Below are 17,542 nucleotides of genomic sequence, written 5' to 3'. Positions count from 1 at the left end.
AAAAAATATACCATTACAAAAGAAAAAAAACAATGAAAATAAAAAAAATTAACAGTTGCACAAATGTAACAGGCTCTTCAAATATGCTTCATTTTTGTTAATGTTTTTCAAAGATTCGTGTTCGCTGATCGTGGATTCTAAATGCATTGCCACAGAATTTGCTTTTGCTTCGCAGTTTTTCGTTTGGAGTTTTGACCCAAACTTCTAGTGGGGGCGGGGTTAACAGTGATCTACTCTGATTGGATAGTGAGCTTTTGATGGACAGGTGCTCTCTGACCGGGAAGTACAGACGCCACTCAGTCAGTGGCGCTAGAGAGTGGAGCGCATATTGGAAAGCTCTCGCGGTGATTTGTATTACTAAATATGTAAATAATATTTGGCATTCGATCGTCTCAGTCTGTAAAGATGAGCTCTTGTCCTTCAAGGCAGCTTTAAGTAAGCTTGTGTTACTGAATGACAATAATTACCTGCAACAACTGTAGCACACTGTAACATGAAAAACTTGTATCGATGTAACTTCAGTAACACACGCTTACTTCAAGCTGCCTTGAAGGACAAGCGAGGGGGAAGATGACGCCGCTCCGTGTCTCCTGAGAGCTCATCTTTACAGACTGAGACGATCAAAGGTCAAATACTATTTACATATTTAGTAATACAAGGCACGACGTGTTGCATACAAATCACCGCGAGAGCTCTTTTTTCTTTTTCTATTAATGCAGAGAACAAAAACATACAAAAGTATAAACATACATCACATAATATCAACCACATAAAAAAAACAATAAAGAATAAAATAGAACTAAAGAAAAGAGGGCTAAAATTTAAACAAAATCACACATGATCAAAGGCGGAGCAAATTCTAACAATCCTTTCTTATTAGACACTGAGATTACATTCAAATAGTTTCCATTTCTTTTAGAAAAACAGAGAAGACAGGTTTACAGTTGGAGAATTTGCATTTGTGTATGTGAAATTTGTTTAGGAAAAAATTTAAATTAATAACAAAACTGATATTTTTGTTTGTGGGGTCATAATACCCAAATATAATGTTTTTCATATGTACTGAGAAGTCTGGCAAAATCCTACACTTGACAAACACACCAATGTCATGCCAAAGTTTCTGTGTGTAGTGACATGACCAAAATAGTGTACAGTTTCTTCAGAACTCGAACAAAAAGAGCATGTAAGATCAATGTCAGATTTAAATCTTTGTATAAACTTCTTTACAGGGTAGAACCTGTGTATGAGCTTAAAATAAATTTCTTTCACTTTGTCTGTGAAAAATAATTTTTGCGGCAGAGACCAGATTTAATCACCATGAGAGCTTTCAATATGCACGCCACTGAGTGACGTCTGTACTTCCCGGTCAGAGAGCACCTGTCCATCAAAAGCTCACTATCCAATCAGAGTAGATCCCTGTTAACCCCGCCCCCACGAGAGGTTTGTGTCAAAACTCCAAACGAAAAACTGCGAAGCAAAAGCGAATTCTGTGGCAATGAATTTAGAATCCACGATCAGCGAACACGAATCTTTGAAAAACATTAACAAAAATGAAGCATATTTGAAGAGCCTGTTACATTTGTGCGACTGAGTTAATTTTTTTCATTTTCATTGTTTTTTTTCTTTTGTAATGGCATATGTTTGATAGTTTCTGAAAAAGTTACGTTCAGTTTTATAAAGTTACGTTCATCATTATTGAACTAAATGTAATTCCATAGTCGCGGAGCAACATTTGTCAGAACACCGGCCGACGGTTAGGAGTAGCTAAAGCCTTTGCGAAATCTGTAAAATACAGCCGTGAAAGTAACAGGCATACCTGCTGAAGTCACGGACAACCTCCGCGTCAGTGCCCATACCCAAGACAGCGTGAGCAGATAACGAGCTCACACGCTTTCTGCTTGAGGAGTGCATCGACTCCAACGCGAATCCACTGTCCTGGTGGGTCAGTGGTGACGCGATAATCAGTCTAGATTTCCGCTGATGTCCAAAGTCACGCGCAAATACGTGTAATACATGTTAGAACTCTTTGATTTCTTTAAAAAAAAAAATATTGGAAAACGCATATTCTTGTTGCTGTTTGGCATTTAACAGTAAGCAAAAATGTTTTAAAACGTGTCTCTCTGTCAGTTAAAAAAGCAACAATATATGCTACATTACTCAACGCTAGAGCTTTGTATGCAGCAAAATCAGGATAAATTAGGTATGTAAAAAAAAAAATGGCGGTAATACCGCATATCGCGCTATTGAGCCACCCATAATAACCGGAGGGGAAATTTCTTAACTGCGACAGCCCTAATTGGGGGGAAAAAAAATTGGTTGAAAAACCTACTAACATTTATCAAGAAAAAGATTTTATAGCTGATTCTGTGTCTGGCTCGTTCATCACACTAGAGAAGGAAGGTCAAGTCAAGTTCATTGCATTGTGGGACACAGTATTTCATGCAGTGAGCTCTGTTGTATACTGCACATTTTCTTAAATGTAGAAGGTCAACTGGGTATTATATGCATGGAAAATTTGCAGAGAATCCATACTACAGAAATTGCAAGAGTAGTAATGGTAATAATAGTAGTAATAATATGCTAGTTTGCATTTCCAAACATAGTCATTTTCGAAATGCATTTGGTGGCACAACTGATACAGAAATCACATTTATGACCCTGGACCACAAATCTAGTCATAAGGGTAAATTTTTTTAATTGATATTTATACATCATCTGAAAGCTTGAGGCTTTCCATTGGTGTATGGTTTGTTAGGATATAGGACAATATCTGGCCAAGATACAACTATTTGAAAATCTGCAATATATGGTTACAAAATATATATATAAATATTGAGAAATATGAGTTGTCCAAATTACGTTTTTAGCAATGCATATTACTAATTAAAAATTGATTTTTGAAGTATTTATGGCAGGAAATGTACAAAATATCTTAATGGAAAATTATCTTTATTTAATAAAAGAAAAATCAATCATTTTGACCCATACAATGTATTGCTGGCTATTGCTATAAATATACCTGTGCTGCTTAAGACTGGTCCAGGGTCACATTTAATTATAAACATATAAATACGTTAGTTCTGTTTGTATTAAATTTCATCTTAAGTTGTTCCACTAATTTACAGATTGAATCATTTTAGCTCATTTTGGTATGACAGTATCGGTCAATAAAATAGATGTAAATACTACACATATACTTTTTGCACACAAAGCTGCTGGGTGCCTGGCTGTTGTCAAAAGGGCGAACTGACAACATTTTTAAACAGTGATAAAGTTCATAAACAGCTGAACTGTATTAACACACAGTCCACATTGAAAAACAGACTCTTGTGTCCCAGACCATGGTATGAGAGCGCTTACAGTAAAGCGAAGATTTACTCTCAGCAGGGTGACAGTTTAACCCAGCACAACCCTACAGACCAACAACAACAGCAGGAGAAGAAAACATTCCCATAGGAACTTAAAAATGGAGATGACAAGAAAAGAAGTTCCCATAAAGGACTTTTATAGCAGGGTGGGGAAACATGCAGAGGCCTAGAGCGGGGATTTATGGGTCACGCTTGCTGAGAAACCCCTGAAGTGTGTGTCAGGACGAGTGTGTGTCAGCAGTGGTGTAGCTTAACACCAAGTGTGCAAAAATCCACACTGACAGCACTGTCTAAACATGCATGCACAGCTTTGAAAATATTACTTGACTTCTGGCTAACTTGTTGGTCTGTTGCGTTATAGATGAGAAGCCTGAATCCTGAATCCACACAAAGCCATTTATATTAGAGATCTCACCCACAGATACAGTCCACAACTCAAGAGCAATGTAACAGGATCATATTCTCTTCTGTATTCATAAGCTCTGCATTGTCTACTGTGTATTGTTAAATCAAAGCAGCGAGAGTTCTGCTTCCTGACTCTTTGTAGTTCAGACATCACATATTTGAGAAAATGTTGCTGAAACAACATTCTCTTGTGAGAAACTCCAGAGAAACAAAAAGCCATGTTCAATCTTTCTCATACAATTTCACATGGGGTCAGCCAGGCTATGGGAGCGGTCAACAGCCAGGAGGGACAGGAACGAACCGTGTCCATGCATAGACGAGACTGGCACCAGGATTTATTATAGTAGAACTTTTGCAATTTCATTATCTGTTTATCTATGCATGAAGAGGTTTCAAAATTTTACACTCCCAGACTTTCCAAATCAGTTTGACGCCACTAAACAGCACAATGCTTGAGTTACAGTCAATGGCAATGTTTGGACTGGAACACTAGTATACTACCTTTTGTGTACTGCCTGATTTTATATGGATTTTAATATAGCCTAATAACCCTATATATATATATATATATATATATATATATATATATATATATATATATATATATATATATATATATATATATATATATAGGTGTGGGGGGGGGTACATTGTCATTATATTTTACTGCATTACAAGCATGTTTATTTAAAGGGGTAGTTAACTCCAAAATTAAAATTTTGTCATTTACTCAACCTCATGTTGTTCCAAACCTGTATGAGTTTCTTTCTTATGTTGAAGAGTGTTTGAGAGTGTGAATTGATAATGAGTCAAAAGATAAAGCTTAAAAATCACATTGAGATTACTTCTTTTTCATGTCAAGTGATATAGCATACAACCATATGCACTGTGGTATACTGCACCATTGGGTAAAAGTATGATTTTTCAAAAATATGTAAATACAATTTTGCTTACTATGTACTGTATGCAAACTGCAGAAATATTATGTGTAGTATGTAGCATGATATTCATTTTGATGCCGAGCTGGATCTCACCTGATGTGTCCCACATGTTCAGCTCAATGCGGTGCTTGTCGATCTCAAAGCTGGCCGTGTAGTTCTCAAACACTGTGGGCACGTAATTCTGCAATGAAAACAATTCATAAATACTTAGTCGACAATCGCCGTGATTTTGCCAAATAAGACATGTTCCTGGATCAACAGTTTTTTTTGACCCTGGATCAACATTATTATCCAAACATAGTCCTAACCTTAAACTAAACCCTAAAACCCTTACCTTTAGTCACCTTAGAGACACAGTGATGAAGCTCATATGTGTTTGCAGTACACAAGCCACAGACAGTTAAGACAGCTGACTCCACTGTGTGACCCTCTGTTTCTCTCTCTCACACACACACACACACACACGACGCGCAAAACTCTGCATTTGAACATTCAATAGCAAATACTTAAACTAACAACAAAACATATTCGCAGTAGCTGATTCAGAAGCGCCAGATTGTCGTAGCAAAGTCAGAATGACCTCCTCTACTAGGTTCAGGAGACGGTCGTCCATAAAATGCGTTCCTGTTCTGTTGTAAGTAATCTTAAATATTCCTAAATGCATCTACTTTCGGGCAGGCAAAATAAAGTGCTTTTGCTTTCTCCTAGATACACACAGCATCTCCCTGACATGACTGCTTCAACGCTAACTGTGTTACTGAAAGCACACCTTCTTTCTTTATGTGAATATTTGGACAGCATTATGCAAATATTTCCACACAGTGACGTAGACATGCGGGGGCTAGACTTGTGCCGGTATTCGGTAATTCGATATATCACGGTAATTAATATGCACAATATTGTTATCGAGGGGCACTTCTAAATACCATGAATAATTATAAATTACAAATTGTTCAGAATTTGTAATGCATTTTAAGAATACTATTCCCATCAACTGGTCAAATTGCACAACACCGCTGTATGCTGCTTGAAAGACTCTGTGCACTCAGATGTAAACAAGGATGCATGAGAAGCACATGGGGAACACGTGAGAGAAGTGCTGAATGAAAGCACATTCACTCTCTGACAGCAGATGGTGCTAAACTGCAGAAAATGCAGTCCTTACCCTTGAAACACCACAAATAAACCAGCTGCCCTACTTTCTAAAACATATTTAATAAGTTTAAATAGCCAATCAGATTTGTGTATTTGCTATGATGTTCATCACAGTGCCAAATACTTAAGTATTAAGTCTTAATAGGCTATTTTAATCTGGACTACAACATGACATAGAAATTATTTGAAACTGTTTTGATTTTTTTATTGTTAATTTACATTTTACATTAGGGCTTCATTTTTTATTAATTCATTAGTTAACAAACTGCCAATGAAAAATTCTTCTGAAAATTCATTCATCTTAGGTATTCCAATATTTAATAAGACGTTGATAAAATCTAAAGTTGCAACTGTATTATTTAATGAGCTAACATGAACTTAAACTTTTATTTTTTAACAAAGATTAATAACTTCTGTAGCAAATGTAGCTATTGCTCATGAACACCGAGCCGAGCCAGATAACGAACAAAACATTGACTCGTTCACAAGTCAAGAACCGTTACTGTCAGACGCGTCCGATTCGTGAATCGAGGAGCTGATGATACTGCGCATGTGTGATTCAGCGTGAAGCAGACCGACACACAGAGCGTCTGAACCGAACTGATTCTTTTGGTGATTGATTCTGAACTGATTCTGTGCTAATGTTATGAGCGCGGGTAAACCGAAGGCTTGAATCAAGGGCAATCATCGCAAATGATGCCATTATACGTCGAGCGCAAAAGAACCAGTGAACCGTTTTCTTCAACCAGTTTATTGAATCGAACTGTCCGAAAGAACTACTGGTGATCCGAAAACCGATGCAACCGGTTCTTGACTCGTGAACGAGTCAGTCTTTTGTTCGTTATCTGGCTCAGCTCGGTGTTCATCTTCAGTTCTCTCTTCACAGCAGTTCAGTCAGTGTACTGTTTGAGTAAATGAATTACTCCGGGATATTGGTTTGTTTGAACTCAGAGGGAGTGTCAGCCACATTAAAAAAGTTAACAGCTTAAGTCATTTGTGGATTAATGTTTATTAGAGATGCGAACCGTTTAAAACGATTCAGTTCGATTTGGTGAACTGAATGATTCGTTCGCGAACCGGATATCCAGACTGCTTTGTTTTGAACTCTCTCACACAACAGACACGGAAGAGAAGACAATGCTGAATAAAGTCGTAGTTTTTGCTATTTTTGGACCAAAATGTATTTTCGATGCTTCAGAAATTCTAACTGACCCTCTGATGTCACATGGACTACTTTGATGATGTTTTTCTTACCTTTCTGGACATGGACAGTATACCGTACACACAGCTTCAATGGAGGGACTGAGAGCTCTCGGACTAAATCTAAAATATCTTAAACTGTGTTCCAAAGATAAACGGAGGTCTTACTGGTTTGGAACGACATGAGGCTGAGTTATTAATTACATAATTATGCTATCTGGATGAACTAACCCTTTAAACTTTTCCCAAAACCTGTCGGGACTCGGGAGTAGGGCCACAACATCACCTCCATTCAAAATGTGAAACAAACACTCTTCTTGTTCGGGCTTCAGTTGGCAAATGCAGGGAATATTCTTCAAAACAGATTGAATAGCATCCCGTGTCTCCATATCCGCAGTCGTTTTCGATTTCCCTAACCTAAACTACAATATTAAATTCAGCGCTTACGCTTATCTTAGCGTCTAAGTCATGGCTCTCAGCCCGCGCTCTGTTCATTGATTGGGTGGCTGGTGCAGAGCCGGAGGAAATCTGGGAGATAGTTTGCCTGAGTACAGAAGCGAACTGAAATTGAGCGGAAGTACGAAGTCTGACGTAGTCAGTTTATATAAAAGCCTGATCAGTGGCATACATAGATATATACTATGAGTAGCATAAAAGTAAACAGCTACTTAATCCTTTGCTACTCACTAAAGCATGAACTTACCCTTTAAATAATGTGACACTCTGCCCTCTGTGAATGATGCTGTTCTCATTATATGCTGTTAGAAGTGATTTAATTGATTCAGCATTTCGACACCTCCGTAAGGATGCATTAAACTCGACAAAGCGGTTTAATAAAGGATATACTGATCTCGTTAATTAGCTAATTTTACTATACCAATATTTTTAATTGACTGTTAAAGTTTATATGGGAATATTACATGACACATTGATCCTTTAACAATGCTTTGGCGCAAAAACGCACACCTTTTGGACAAATCTCGCAACATGATTTATCAACTGCCACAAATACTGCTTAAACAAAATAATGATTTAGTGCACTTTTTTTTCTGTACCAATATTTTAAATTGGCATTTGAACTTAGCTTTACTGCATGAAAAAAAGTCTTGCCAAAGCCCTACCAGAGCTCTTGGAGCCCATTGATCTAATAGCGTTGATGATTTTATGCCTAGAAACGCCACAGTCTCACTTTAGCGTCTACAGTGAACGCATCCGTGCCAACTTAGAAGCGAGGCTCCTGCTCATTTTTCTATCCATTTGCACTCTAGTGTGACCAGTCCCTTAAGAGACAAGCATGCAGTTTACTGAACCCGAACTTCAATTACACAACTTTTAATGCAACCTACGTTCGTTGGTTTAAAACATTCAAACTATTATTCTACTCTAACACACACTTAACACATCACTCTGTTCATCATATTTAGTAACTTATTTCCTTTTTTGTGTTAATTATAATTAGCGTGATGCGTTCACCTCTGGATAGCTGTCCTTGGCGAACACATGCAGCAGCGCCGTCTTTCCACACTGAGTGTCACCGACCACCACGATCTTACAGCGGCTGCACTGTCCCTCCATCCTCGCCACTGTCAGCTCTGTCCTAGCGCTTAACGAGCACCATCCGCCCCCTAATGATCCAGAGCAGAGACCGTGAGAGTGCCTGTGAGTGGACGGGTGTGCAGGGAGAGAGTCCCCTCCCCTATCCGCCTGTCAGTCTCTGGTTCCCACGGTGACTCCACGCGCCGAGGCTCACCTCTCTTGGCTCAGTAGCTAGCCTTGATTTATAATGACACGATGTTGTTGCCTTGCCTTCCTACTGTGGTTTGGGCATGGTGTAAATTAAGCGACCCCTCTGGCTCGTGTATGGAAATTGTTTTAACGATGTGATTTAACACTTCACTGGGTCGCCCATCCGGGGTTCCCAAGGTCATGAAAAAATCAAGAAAATATCATTAAATTAAAAGCCATGCACTTGGAACATTAATGCAATTTAATAAAATGTCACAGTTTCTATAGTGAATGCACTGCGTATATAATATTTCACTGGGAAAAGGTTTCATTGCTCGTTGTGAGTGCAGTCTCTAATTCATATTTTACATAAAAAATATTTATGTTTCTAAACATTAGTTTTTAAATGCTTTAATGTTTTGTGTTAGTTTCAGAGTGTTGAGAAAGTTCAGGCGAGGTCACCTTATTAACCAGACTAGATTAGGTTAGATTGCAACTAGGCCTACCTGGATGTCTATAAGTGGAAAATTGTGATTTGTCAAAGAACAACACGAATCATCTGAAAAGCTTTTTGTCTATCTTTGATTAATTTAATTGCTTTTCCAGCACACTTTGGCTTTTCGGGTGATAATTTTAGCATCCTAGGACCATAAAACTCAATAATATTTTTGTAAGTAAATTGATAAAGATATAGGGATGTGGTTTTATTTTGTGAGACACTGAACTGCTATATGTTTAGTTGACTTAACTATGTATGTTATTGCTGAGAATAATACTATGCAAATAATTTAAAAAAGTACAAAAATAAAGTTATCAGTTCTGCTTTTACATTTTTTTTTTCAAATAATTGGAAAATAATTAGACTATAAGAATAGAAACATATTAATCATTATTTTAAAAAATTTAATTATTAAATATTCATAACTAATTATTATTATTTTTAATAATATAAATAATATTTCTACAACACTTGCACTATTATGGTCACGTATATGTACATGATTTATACACATTTTATGTATACAGCAGCGTTTATAACTAATTAATATAAAACATTCAAATTGTATAGGTGTAATATTTTACTTTTTTAACAGCACGTTTTGGTTCCATGGCTTTATTTTATTTTAATTTATTTTAATTTACATGTACGCTTCAATGCAAGTTTTCATCTGCAAGACTTTTGTTTTTTCAATTATGTAATACCTCCATCTGCTGTTGAATGTTGGCACTGTAGAATTTTCACTGTTAAAATCTATGGTTAAAATGTGTTGGTCTTCCGATTTATTACGTGGTATGTTTATATATATATATATATATATATAAATAAATATATATATATATATATATATATATATATATATATATATATATATATATATATATATATATATATATATATATATATATATATATATATATATATATTTATTATTATTATGTTAATTATTTGTTAATGATCATTGTGAGTTCTCAGCTGCTTTAAATGGGCTATTATATTGTGTTTTAAGCTAGTGGTGTGGTCCTAAGCCTTTTTTTTTAAAAATCGTATTTAAAAAAAAATCATTCAGTTTTGGTCAGGAATTGAATTCGAATTTAGAGATTCTGAATACTTCTGTATTCTGCATTTCGTTCAGGAATTCAGTTCACGCCCTAAACCCAAACATTATTGACAACCATCATCCACAGACGGGTTCCATCGGCCAGCCACACCCATCACGCGCTGCCCCGCTTTTACCAGCTGGGGGAGACAAATACCACGAGACCGAGCACGTGTGTCACGTAAGTACGTTACACGTTAGTCAGGCATTTTGTGTTGTTTTATTCAGCACCACATAATTATATTATTTTGTAGTCACAAGCAATTTTAGAAACGGGAAGAAATGGTCCATTACTAACCACAGGAGGTTACTGCATTCCTGCTGTCCGTGTATGTTTACTTTCACACAATGGGCTTCTGACCTTCTGAACTGCGTAACCGTGCTCATGATATCTTTTCAGTGTTATTTCTGGTAAAGTCCGTTTTGTTTGTTGTCTGTAAAGGCAGCTGCACCTTGTGGCATGTAGCATCGGTTCCTGATATGTGAGAGTTTCCTACATGCATATGTTGTATACATTAGTAACGTTAGATAAACAAAAATACCAAATACAAGAAAGAAAGAAAGAGAAAAATGTTACTCAACTTAAATATGCTCTCATTACCATCTATATTATTGTAATAGTTCACTGTTTTGGACATAATCACATGAAAAGCAACAACTTTGCATAATGTGATAACATGGATGTTATATCAAAATCACAGGCTGCAATTTTATATTAACGTACAAATATACAAAGTATACATCTTATTGTGGTTAATCACAATTTTGAGGGTTTTCTTTTGAGGTCTGTTCATTTTAATGGTCCTCTGTTGTGACTATATATATATATATATATACACACACACACACACACACACACACACACACATACATATATATATATATATATATATATACACACACACACACACACATATATATATATATATATATATATATATATATATATATATATATATATTTTCTTTTTTTTCTTTTTTTAGACAATGTTTCAGTATTATGTTAGGGTGTCATGAGTGGTTGCAGTGATGTGTAATGGAAAAAGTAGCGGGTCACCCAAAAATGAAAATTTGCTTGAAGTTTACTCTCCTTCTTCACCAGAAAAAATAAATAGAATTACATCACTTGCTCAGCAATGGATCCTCTGCAGTGAATGGGTGCCGTCAGAATGAGAATGATAAAAGTGGTAAAAAAAAAAAAAACACTTAGAAATTATGAATTTGTTTCCTACAAACACTCTTTCTGCTTCACAAGATAATAAAAGATGGACTGGAGTCATGTGGATTACTTTCTGAATTATTGTGATGTTTTTATCAGCTGTTTGGACTCTCATTCTGATGGCACCCATTCACTGCAGAAGATCTGTTGTTAGATGAGCTATTCCTTTAACACAGTATCATAGGATGTCACACTGAAGGAAACTCCTTTCACCACTTATAGTTTCATGTCAATTTCCTATGCTTTTTTTCCCCCAGTCAGGCATTTAAAATGTGAGTGTGCAGTGAACCTGGTTACATAAAGGACTGTCTCCCTAAATATATTCCTGTTGGACACATAGAAGCGTTTCTGCAAGGCTGTTGGCCATGTTCAGGGTCAGTGGAAGAGCAGTCAGTGGGTATCTTGGTGTCTTAGCGTCTTATAAACAGTAGTGCCATCCTCTTTTTGTTGTGTATGTGAATCTGGCACAAGTCTGAGCAAGTTTAAACAAGTAGTCCACTTAATTTACAACTGAAGTGTAAGTGTGTGCATGTTCCTCGCATCTCTGGATCTCCAGGGGCCAAGGAAAGCTCATTTTCATCCAGCACTCAAGCCTCTTTCGGTCTTTCTTTGTGCACAGAGCCTATATCAAGCCCAGAATGCATCAGATACACACAGTCTAAACCACTTACAGCTTAACCAGACTGCAAAGGGAGCCTATTCACACACAACTATAAGGTTATCTATGGTCAGGATAACTCTCTCTCTCTTCTCCATATCAGATGCCCTTGTAAACTTTTATTACCCATTATATGTCACCCAGGAAAGAGGTTAAGCTTGATGTTTTAATTACCAGAAGGATACATTGAGAAAATGTTATTGCTCATAGGTTGCACTTTCATAGCTCAGACCATTGTTGACACACAGCAAGAATAGAAGAAATGATGAATATACGAAGAGTTCAGATGCAAAAGCCTTTAAAGGGTTAGTTCACCCAATAATCTAAATTATGCCATTAATAACTCACCACTCATGTCGTTCCAAACCCGTGAGACCTCCGTTCATCTTCAGAACACAGTTTAAGATATTTTACATTTAGTCCGAGAGCTCTCTGTCCCTCCATTGAAACTATGTGTGGTATACTGTCTATGTCCAGAAAGGTAAGAAAAACATCATCAAAGTAGTCCATGTGACATCAGAGGGTCAGTTAGAATTTTTTGAAGCATCGAAAATACATTTTGGTCCAAAAATAGCAAAAACTACAACTTTATTTAGCATTGTCTTCTCTTCCGTGTCTGATGTGAGCGCGTTCACTGCAGTGTATGATATCTGGTTCACGAACGAATCATTCAATGTAACCGGATCTTCTTGAACCAGTTCACCAAATCAAACTGAATCGTTTGAAATGGTTCGCATCTCTAATACACATTAATCCACAAATGACTTAAACTGTTAACTTTTTTAATGTGGCTGACACTCCCTCTGAGTTCAAACAAACCAATATCCCGGAGTAATGCATGCACTCAAACAGTACACTGACTGAACTGCTGTGAAGAGAGAACTGAAGATGAACACCGAGCCGAGCCAGATAATAAACAAAAGATTGACTCGTTCACGATTACTCATTTACTCAAAGTCATTTGTGGATTAATGGTTATTGGAGACGCGAACCGTTTCAAACGATTCAGTTCGATTTGGTGAACTGGTTCAAGAAGATCCAGTTACATCGAGTGATTCGTTCATGAACCGGAATATCATACACTGCTTTGTTTTGAACTCTCTCACAACAGACCTGGAAGAGAAGACAATGCTGAATAAAGTCGTCGTTTTTGCTATTTTTGGCCCAAAATGTATTTTCGATGCTTCAAAAAATTCTAACTGACCCTCTGATGTCACATGGACTACTTTGATGATGTTTTTCTTACCTTTCTGGACATGGACAGTAGACCGTACACACAGCTTCAATGGAGGGACTGAAAGCTCTCGGACAAAATTTAAAATATCTTAAACTGTGTTCTGAAGATGAACGGAGGTCTCACGGGTTTGGAACGACATGAGTGGTGAGTTATTAATGGCATAATTTAGATTATTGGGTGAACTTACCCTTTAAGTGCTGTCTGAAATTTTCTTTTAAAATTAGCATTTTTTTTTCAGGCTCCTATATTTATGTTCTGTTATTTTAAATAAATTGCAAAAGGGCCTATACATTGAGAAGAGAATAAAATGACTCAACCTAAACATAGGAGCCTGATAAAAAATGCTCAGTTTAGATGAAAATTTAAGACGGCACTTAGAGGCTTTAGCATGTAGAATTAAGGATTTTATGATTATAACAATTATTTTGCATTGCATGGAATTGCTCATTTTCTTCTTCTCCAAAATGAATCGTATTTTTGATGGCCTAAACATAATCAAAACTCATGAATCTTTGCACACATGTCAGTACTGGCCAAAATTTATGTCTGATATGGGTTTCAGAATTAGGTGTGGCTAAATGGCTCGATAGCACCACCTATAAAATTTAAATGGAGCGTGCCTCGAGCTACGTTTCACATACATGTAGGAAACCCGGTAGACACATGTAACACCAATACCTGCAAAAAAGTATCTTGGTACAAAATTCGAAACCCAATGTGAAGTCCGTTATTTTGAATTTCCTGTACGATTTGTTTTGTGTGCGTTTTTGCCATTTTCAGGCCTTTTACTCTAACAAACTCCTACTACAGTTTTAATCGGATCATCTTCAAATTTGCTGAGTGTTATCATAATTTGTTATAATTTTTGCGATGTTAAATTGCAGGATTTCAGTCCTGACCACATCCATGAACAGACATCTACATGCCCGGTTCAGTTATAGTCATAGCGCCACCTGCTGGCAACAGGAAGTGACATGTTTAACACTGTTATGGACTCCTAGCAACATATTAAAAGCATCAGCAAGTGTTAAATAGGCTGCCAACATGCTGGAAACATGTTAAAACATGCTAGCAACACTTAGCTAAGTGTTAAAGCATACTATTAATGCAGTGAAACAAGAAGATGATGTAACTCAGTCATAGCGCCACCTGCTGTCAATAGGAAGTGACATTAACACTGCAATGCACTATTAGCAACACAGTATAATATGCCATTGTGTGCTAAACATGCTAGAAACATGCTTAATAATGCAGGCAAAACTTACTAAGTGTTAAATTAAATTAAATTAAAGTAAAGTTAAATTACTTGTTTTACACTAAAGCATTAAATGTCCAATCTTACTAATCTATCTTGTTTGATACGAGTCCTGGCTTGAAGACATCTAAAGGCCAGTATTCAGAAGTATTCATTGCACCACCTGTTGGCAACAGGATATGTCATGCTTTACAACTTAAAAACGCAATGTTCAATCTGCCTCAAACACCTTGGTAAGAATACTGGCCTGAACACATCTAAAGGCCAATATACATTTATAATTATAGCGCCACCTGTTGGCAACAGGATATGTCATGATTTACCTAACTCAAATATACCATGTTCAATCTGCCTCAAACATCACATGTTTGATAAAAGTCCTGGCCTGAAGACATCCACATGCCAACATTCAGTTATAATCATAGCGTCACCAGCTGGCAGCAGGAATTTTGGCACATATAAATGACTGATATATTCCTCCTATATTTACCACATTAAATGCATATTATCCACTGTTTGCTGTTTTCCTAAAGCCACCGGGTGGTGGTGAGCCCAGGGGTGAGGTTCCTCTCATTACTGCTGGCAGCATTAATTAGATTTAGGTGTTATTCACCATTATTTGCAAAGATAAATATTGACAAAATAAGCATAATCAAATAAAATTATAATTTTGTGATTACATTAAGAATTAAAACAATAATTTTGCATAATTAAGATTATAATCATAATTTGTGATTATATTTATTATTAAACAATTATTTAGCATAAATATTAGTAAAACAAGTCTTATTAAATACAATTATAATTTATGATTATATATGCATTATTTTGCATATTGTTAAAATAAGCATAATTAAAATGATAATAGATGACAATTATATGTATGATTAATAATGATTTTTTATAGATAGTGTTAAAATAAGCATAATAAAATAATAATCATGATTATGATGATATTTATGATTAACAATCATTTTGCATTGACACATAATAAATAAATTCAAATAAATAAAATAAGCATAATTAAAATTATAACTTATTACATTTATGATTAAAACAATTATATTTATGATTCAATTGTAGATGGATATTCATCTAAAAGCATAATTTATAAAACAAAAAGAATGAAATCTAGTATGAGACATCCATTTACTAGTTGTTTATATTTTACTGCTTGAGGCAGTTGACTTTCATATCATAGTGTCTGTTGGGCTCTTTAAGAAGAATCACTTTATGTATTCCCCAATTGTAAGTTGCTTTGGATAAAAGCGTCTGCAAGATGACTAAATGTAAATGTATTTGGCTAGCAGGGTTTGCCTTCCTGCAGAACTTTGCCTGACTCTTTAGCCTTTAGAGGATTTATGTCTCCATTGGCGGGTACGGCAAGACTGGCACACAAACACCAGACATTATTTGCAAAGATTTAGGACCAGAGCTCAGGCAACTAAGCCACAGTTAGTAGCAGACATTGGGTGTTTTCCAAGATCACTAGTTTTCAGATTTCTTAAGCAAAGTATTTTTGTCAGCATTTCTAGAATGCCGGTGACGTGATAAAAGGAAATAGAATTCCACTTATTTAGTCTTTTTCCTTTAGCTTGATCCGCAAAGCTTCTAAACCCATTCAGCCCCGTGACCCACAGTTCACTTCCTGTTTCTCTTAAAGCACTTCCTTTGTGCTTGTAGATGACTCAGAGTGCAGTTTCAGTGACCTTTACTATTGCAGTGGTTTGGATGTATGCATGTTTGTGTGAGCGTGAAGGGGTGTGGAGGCTGATTTAGAGTGAAAAAGCATGCCTGCTTTGGCCAGATGTTGTTCCTTATTTTCTGTCAGAGCACTCACAAACACATGAGTGCAAAGAACCGCCTTCAAGTGTTAACAATGGTTTGAGAATTTACTGTGATTTCCAGATAGGTCTTGGAGAATAGGAGGAATAAATAGACATTTCCTCTTGGCCTTCTGGTTGCACACAAACATGCTCATAAGCACGCCTCCACAACCACGCGAAGGACGTACACGCCTCTACACACATGCTCGCAGATGCACACATCCGTTCTGCTACATTCATGCTAACAAAAACAACACTTGAAATTTAGACAGTAGCTGCTATCAGCTGTGTGCATGCACACCTCGTTTTTTACATAAATAGCACCCAAAAATTGTGCACCATTTTGATTTCATAGGAAAGCATTTTTTTTTCTTCCCGCACATTGACAGAAATATGAATATGTGACACCCCCACAAAAAAAAAAAAAAGCACAAAACCTGCCCCACATCTGATTCTAAGGATTTCATTGGTCAGTCACAGTGGTGATTGTCTACACAACACTGAAACAAATACTAACCCCTAACTAAAAGATAACGACACTGTTTGTCACAATATGACCTGATTTGTTGGCAGGTGATTGAGTTAGCCAATAAAATCTTTATTGGTTTGGGTTTACATTAACTTGGGTTTGCGGGAAAAAATTGGGAGAAATATTGGGTTTGTACTGGTGGTTTAAAGGGAAAAAAGCATGCAATGTGAATAATCAAGACCTAAGTACCATATTTACATTTTTTAAAACTGTCTTAAGCTTTTAATTGTAATGTTATGTCGTAGTGTCTTAAAATATAACAAAATATGATTATACACTTTTGACTTCAATTTGAGCTCCATGTAGCTAAATTGTTCTTGGTGACTATTTTTACATTGCCAGAGAATAAATAAACCAACTAATTGGACAAAATGTTGTATGAAATTAAGATTACTCAATATTAACTTATCCAGCCTCTGGTCTGCGG

At 36.3% G+C, this 17,542-nt stretch overlaps 1 protein-coding gene across 1 annotated transcript in view; it reads right to left on the bottom strand.

Moving 5' to 3' along the window:
* rnd2 (Rho family GTPase 2) overlaps window positions 1–8,892 on the bottom strand; it is a 20,803-nt gene extending 11,911 nt beyond the window's left edge. Inside the window, exons 1-2 of the mRNA XM_059553411.1 lie at window positions 8,543–8,892; window positions 4,808–4,895 (exon numbers count right to left, since the gene is read on the bottom strand). Of these exons, the coding sequence (XP_059409394.1) occupies window positions 4,808–4,895; window positions 8,543–8,644 (190 nt within the window). The 5' untranslated portion in view covers window positions 8,645–8,892. The remainder of the gene's footprint in view (window positions 1–4,807; window positions 4,896–8,542) is intronic.
* Window positions 8,893–17,542: the final 8,650 nt, after the last annotated feature.

The sequence above is a fragment of the Carassius carassius genome, chromosome 1 (assembly GCF_963082965.1).
Source record: "Carassius carassius chromosome 1, fCarCar2.1, whole genome shotgun sequence".
Lineage (NCBI taxonomy): Eukaryota > Metazoa > Chordata > Actinopteri > Cypriniformes > Cyprinidae > Carassius > Carassius carassius.
This window is presented reverse-complemented; position numbering and strand designations above follow the sequence as displayed.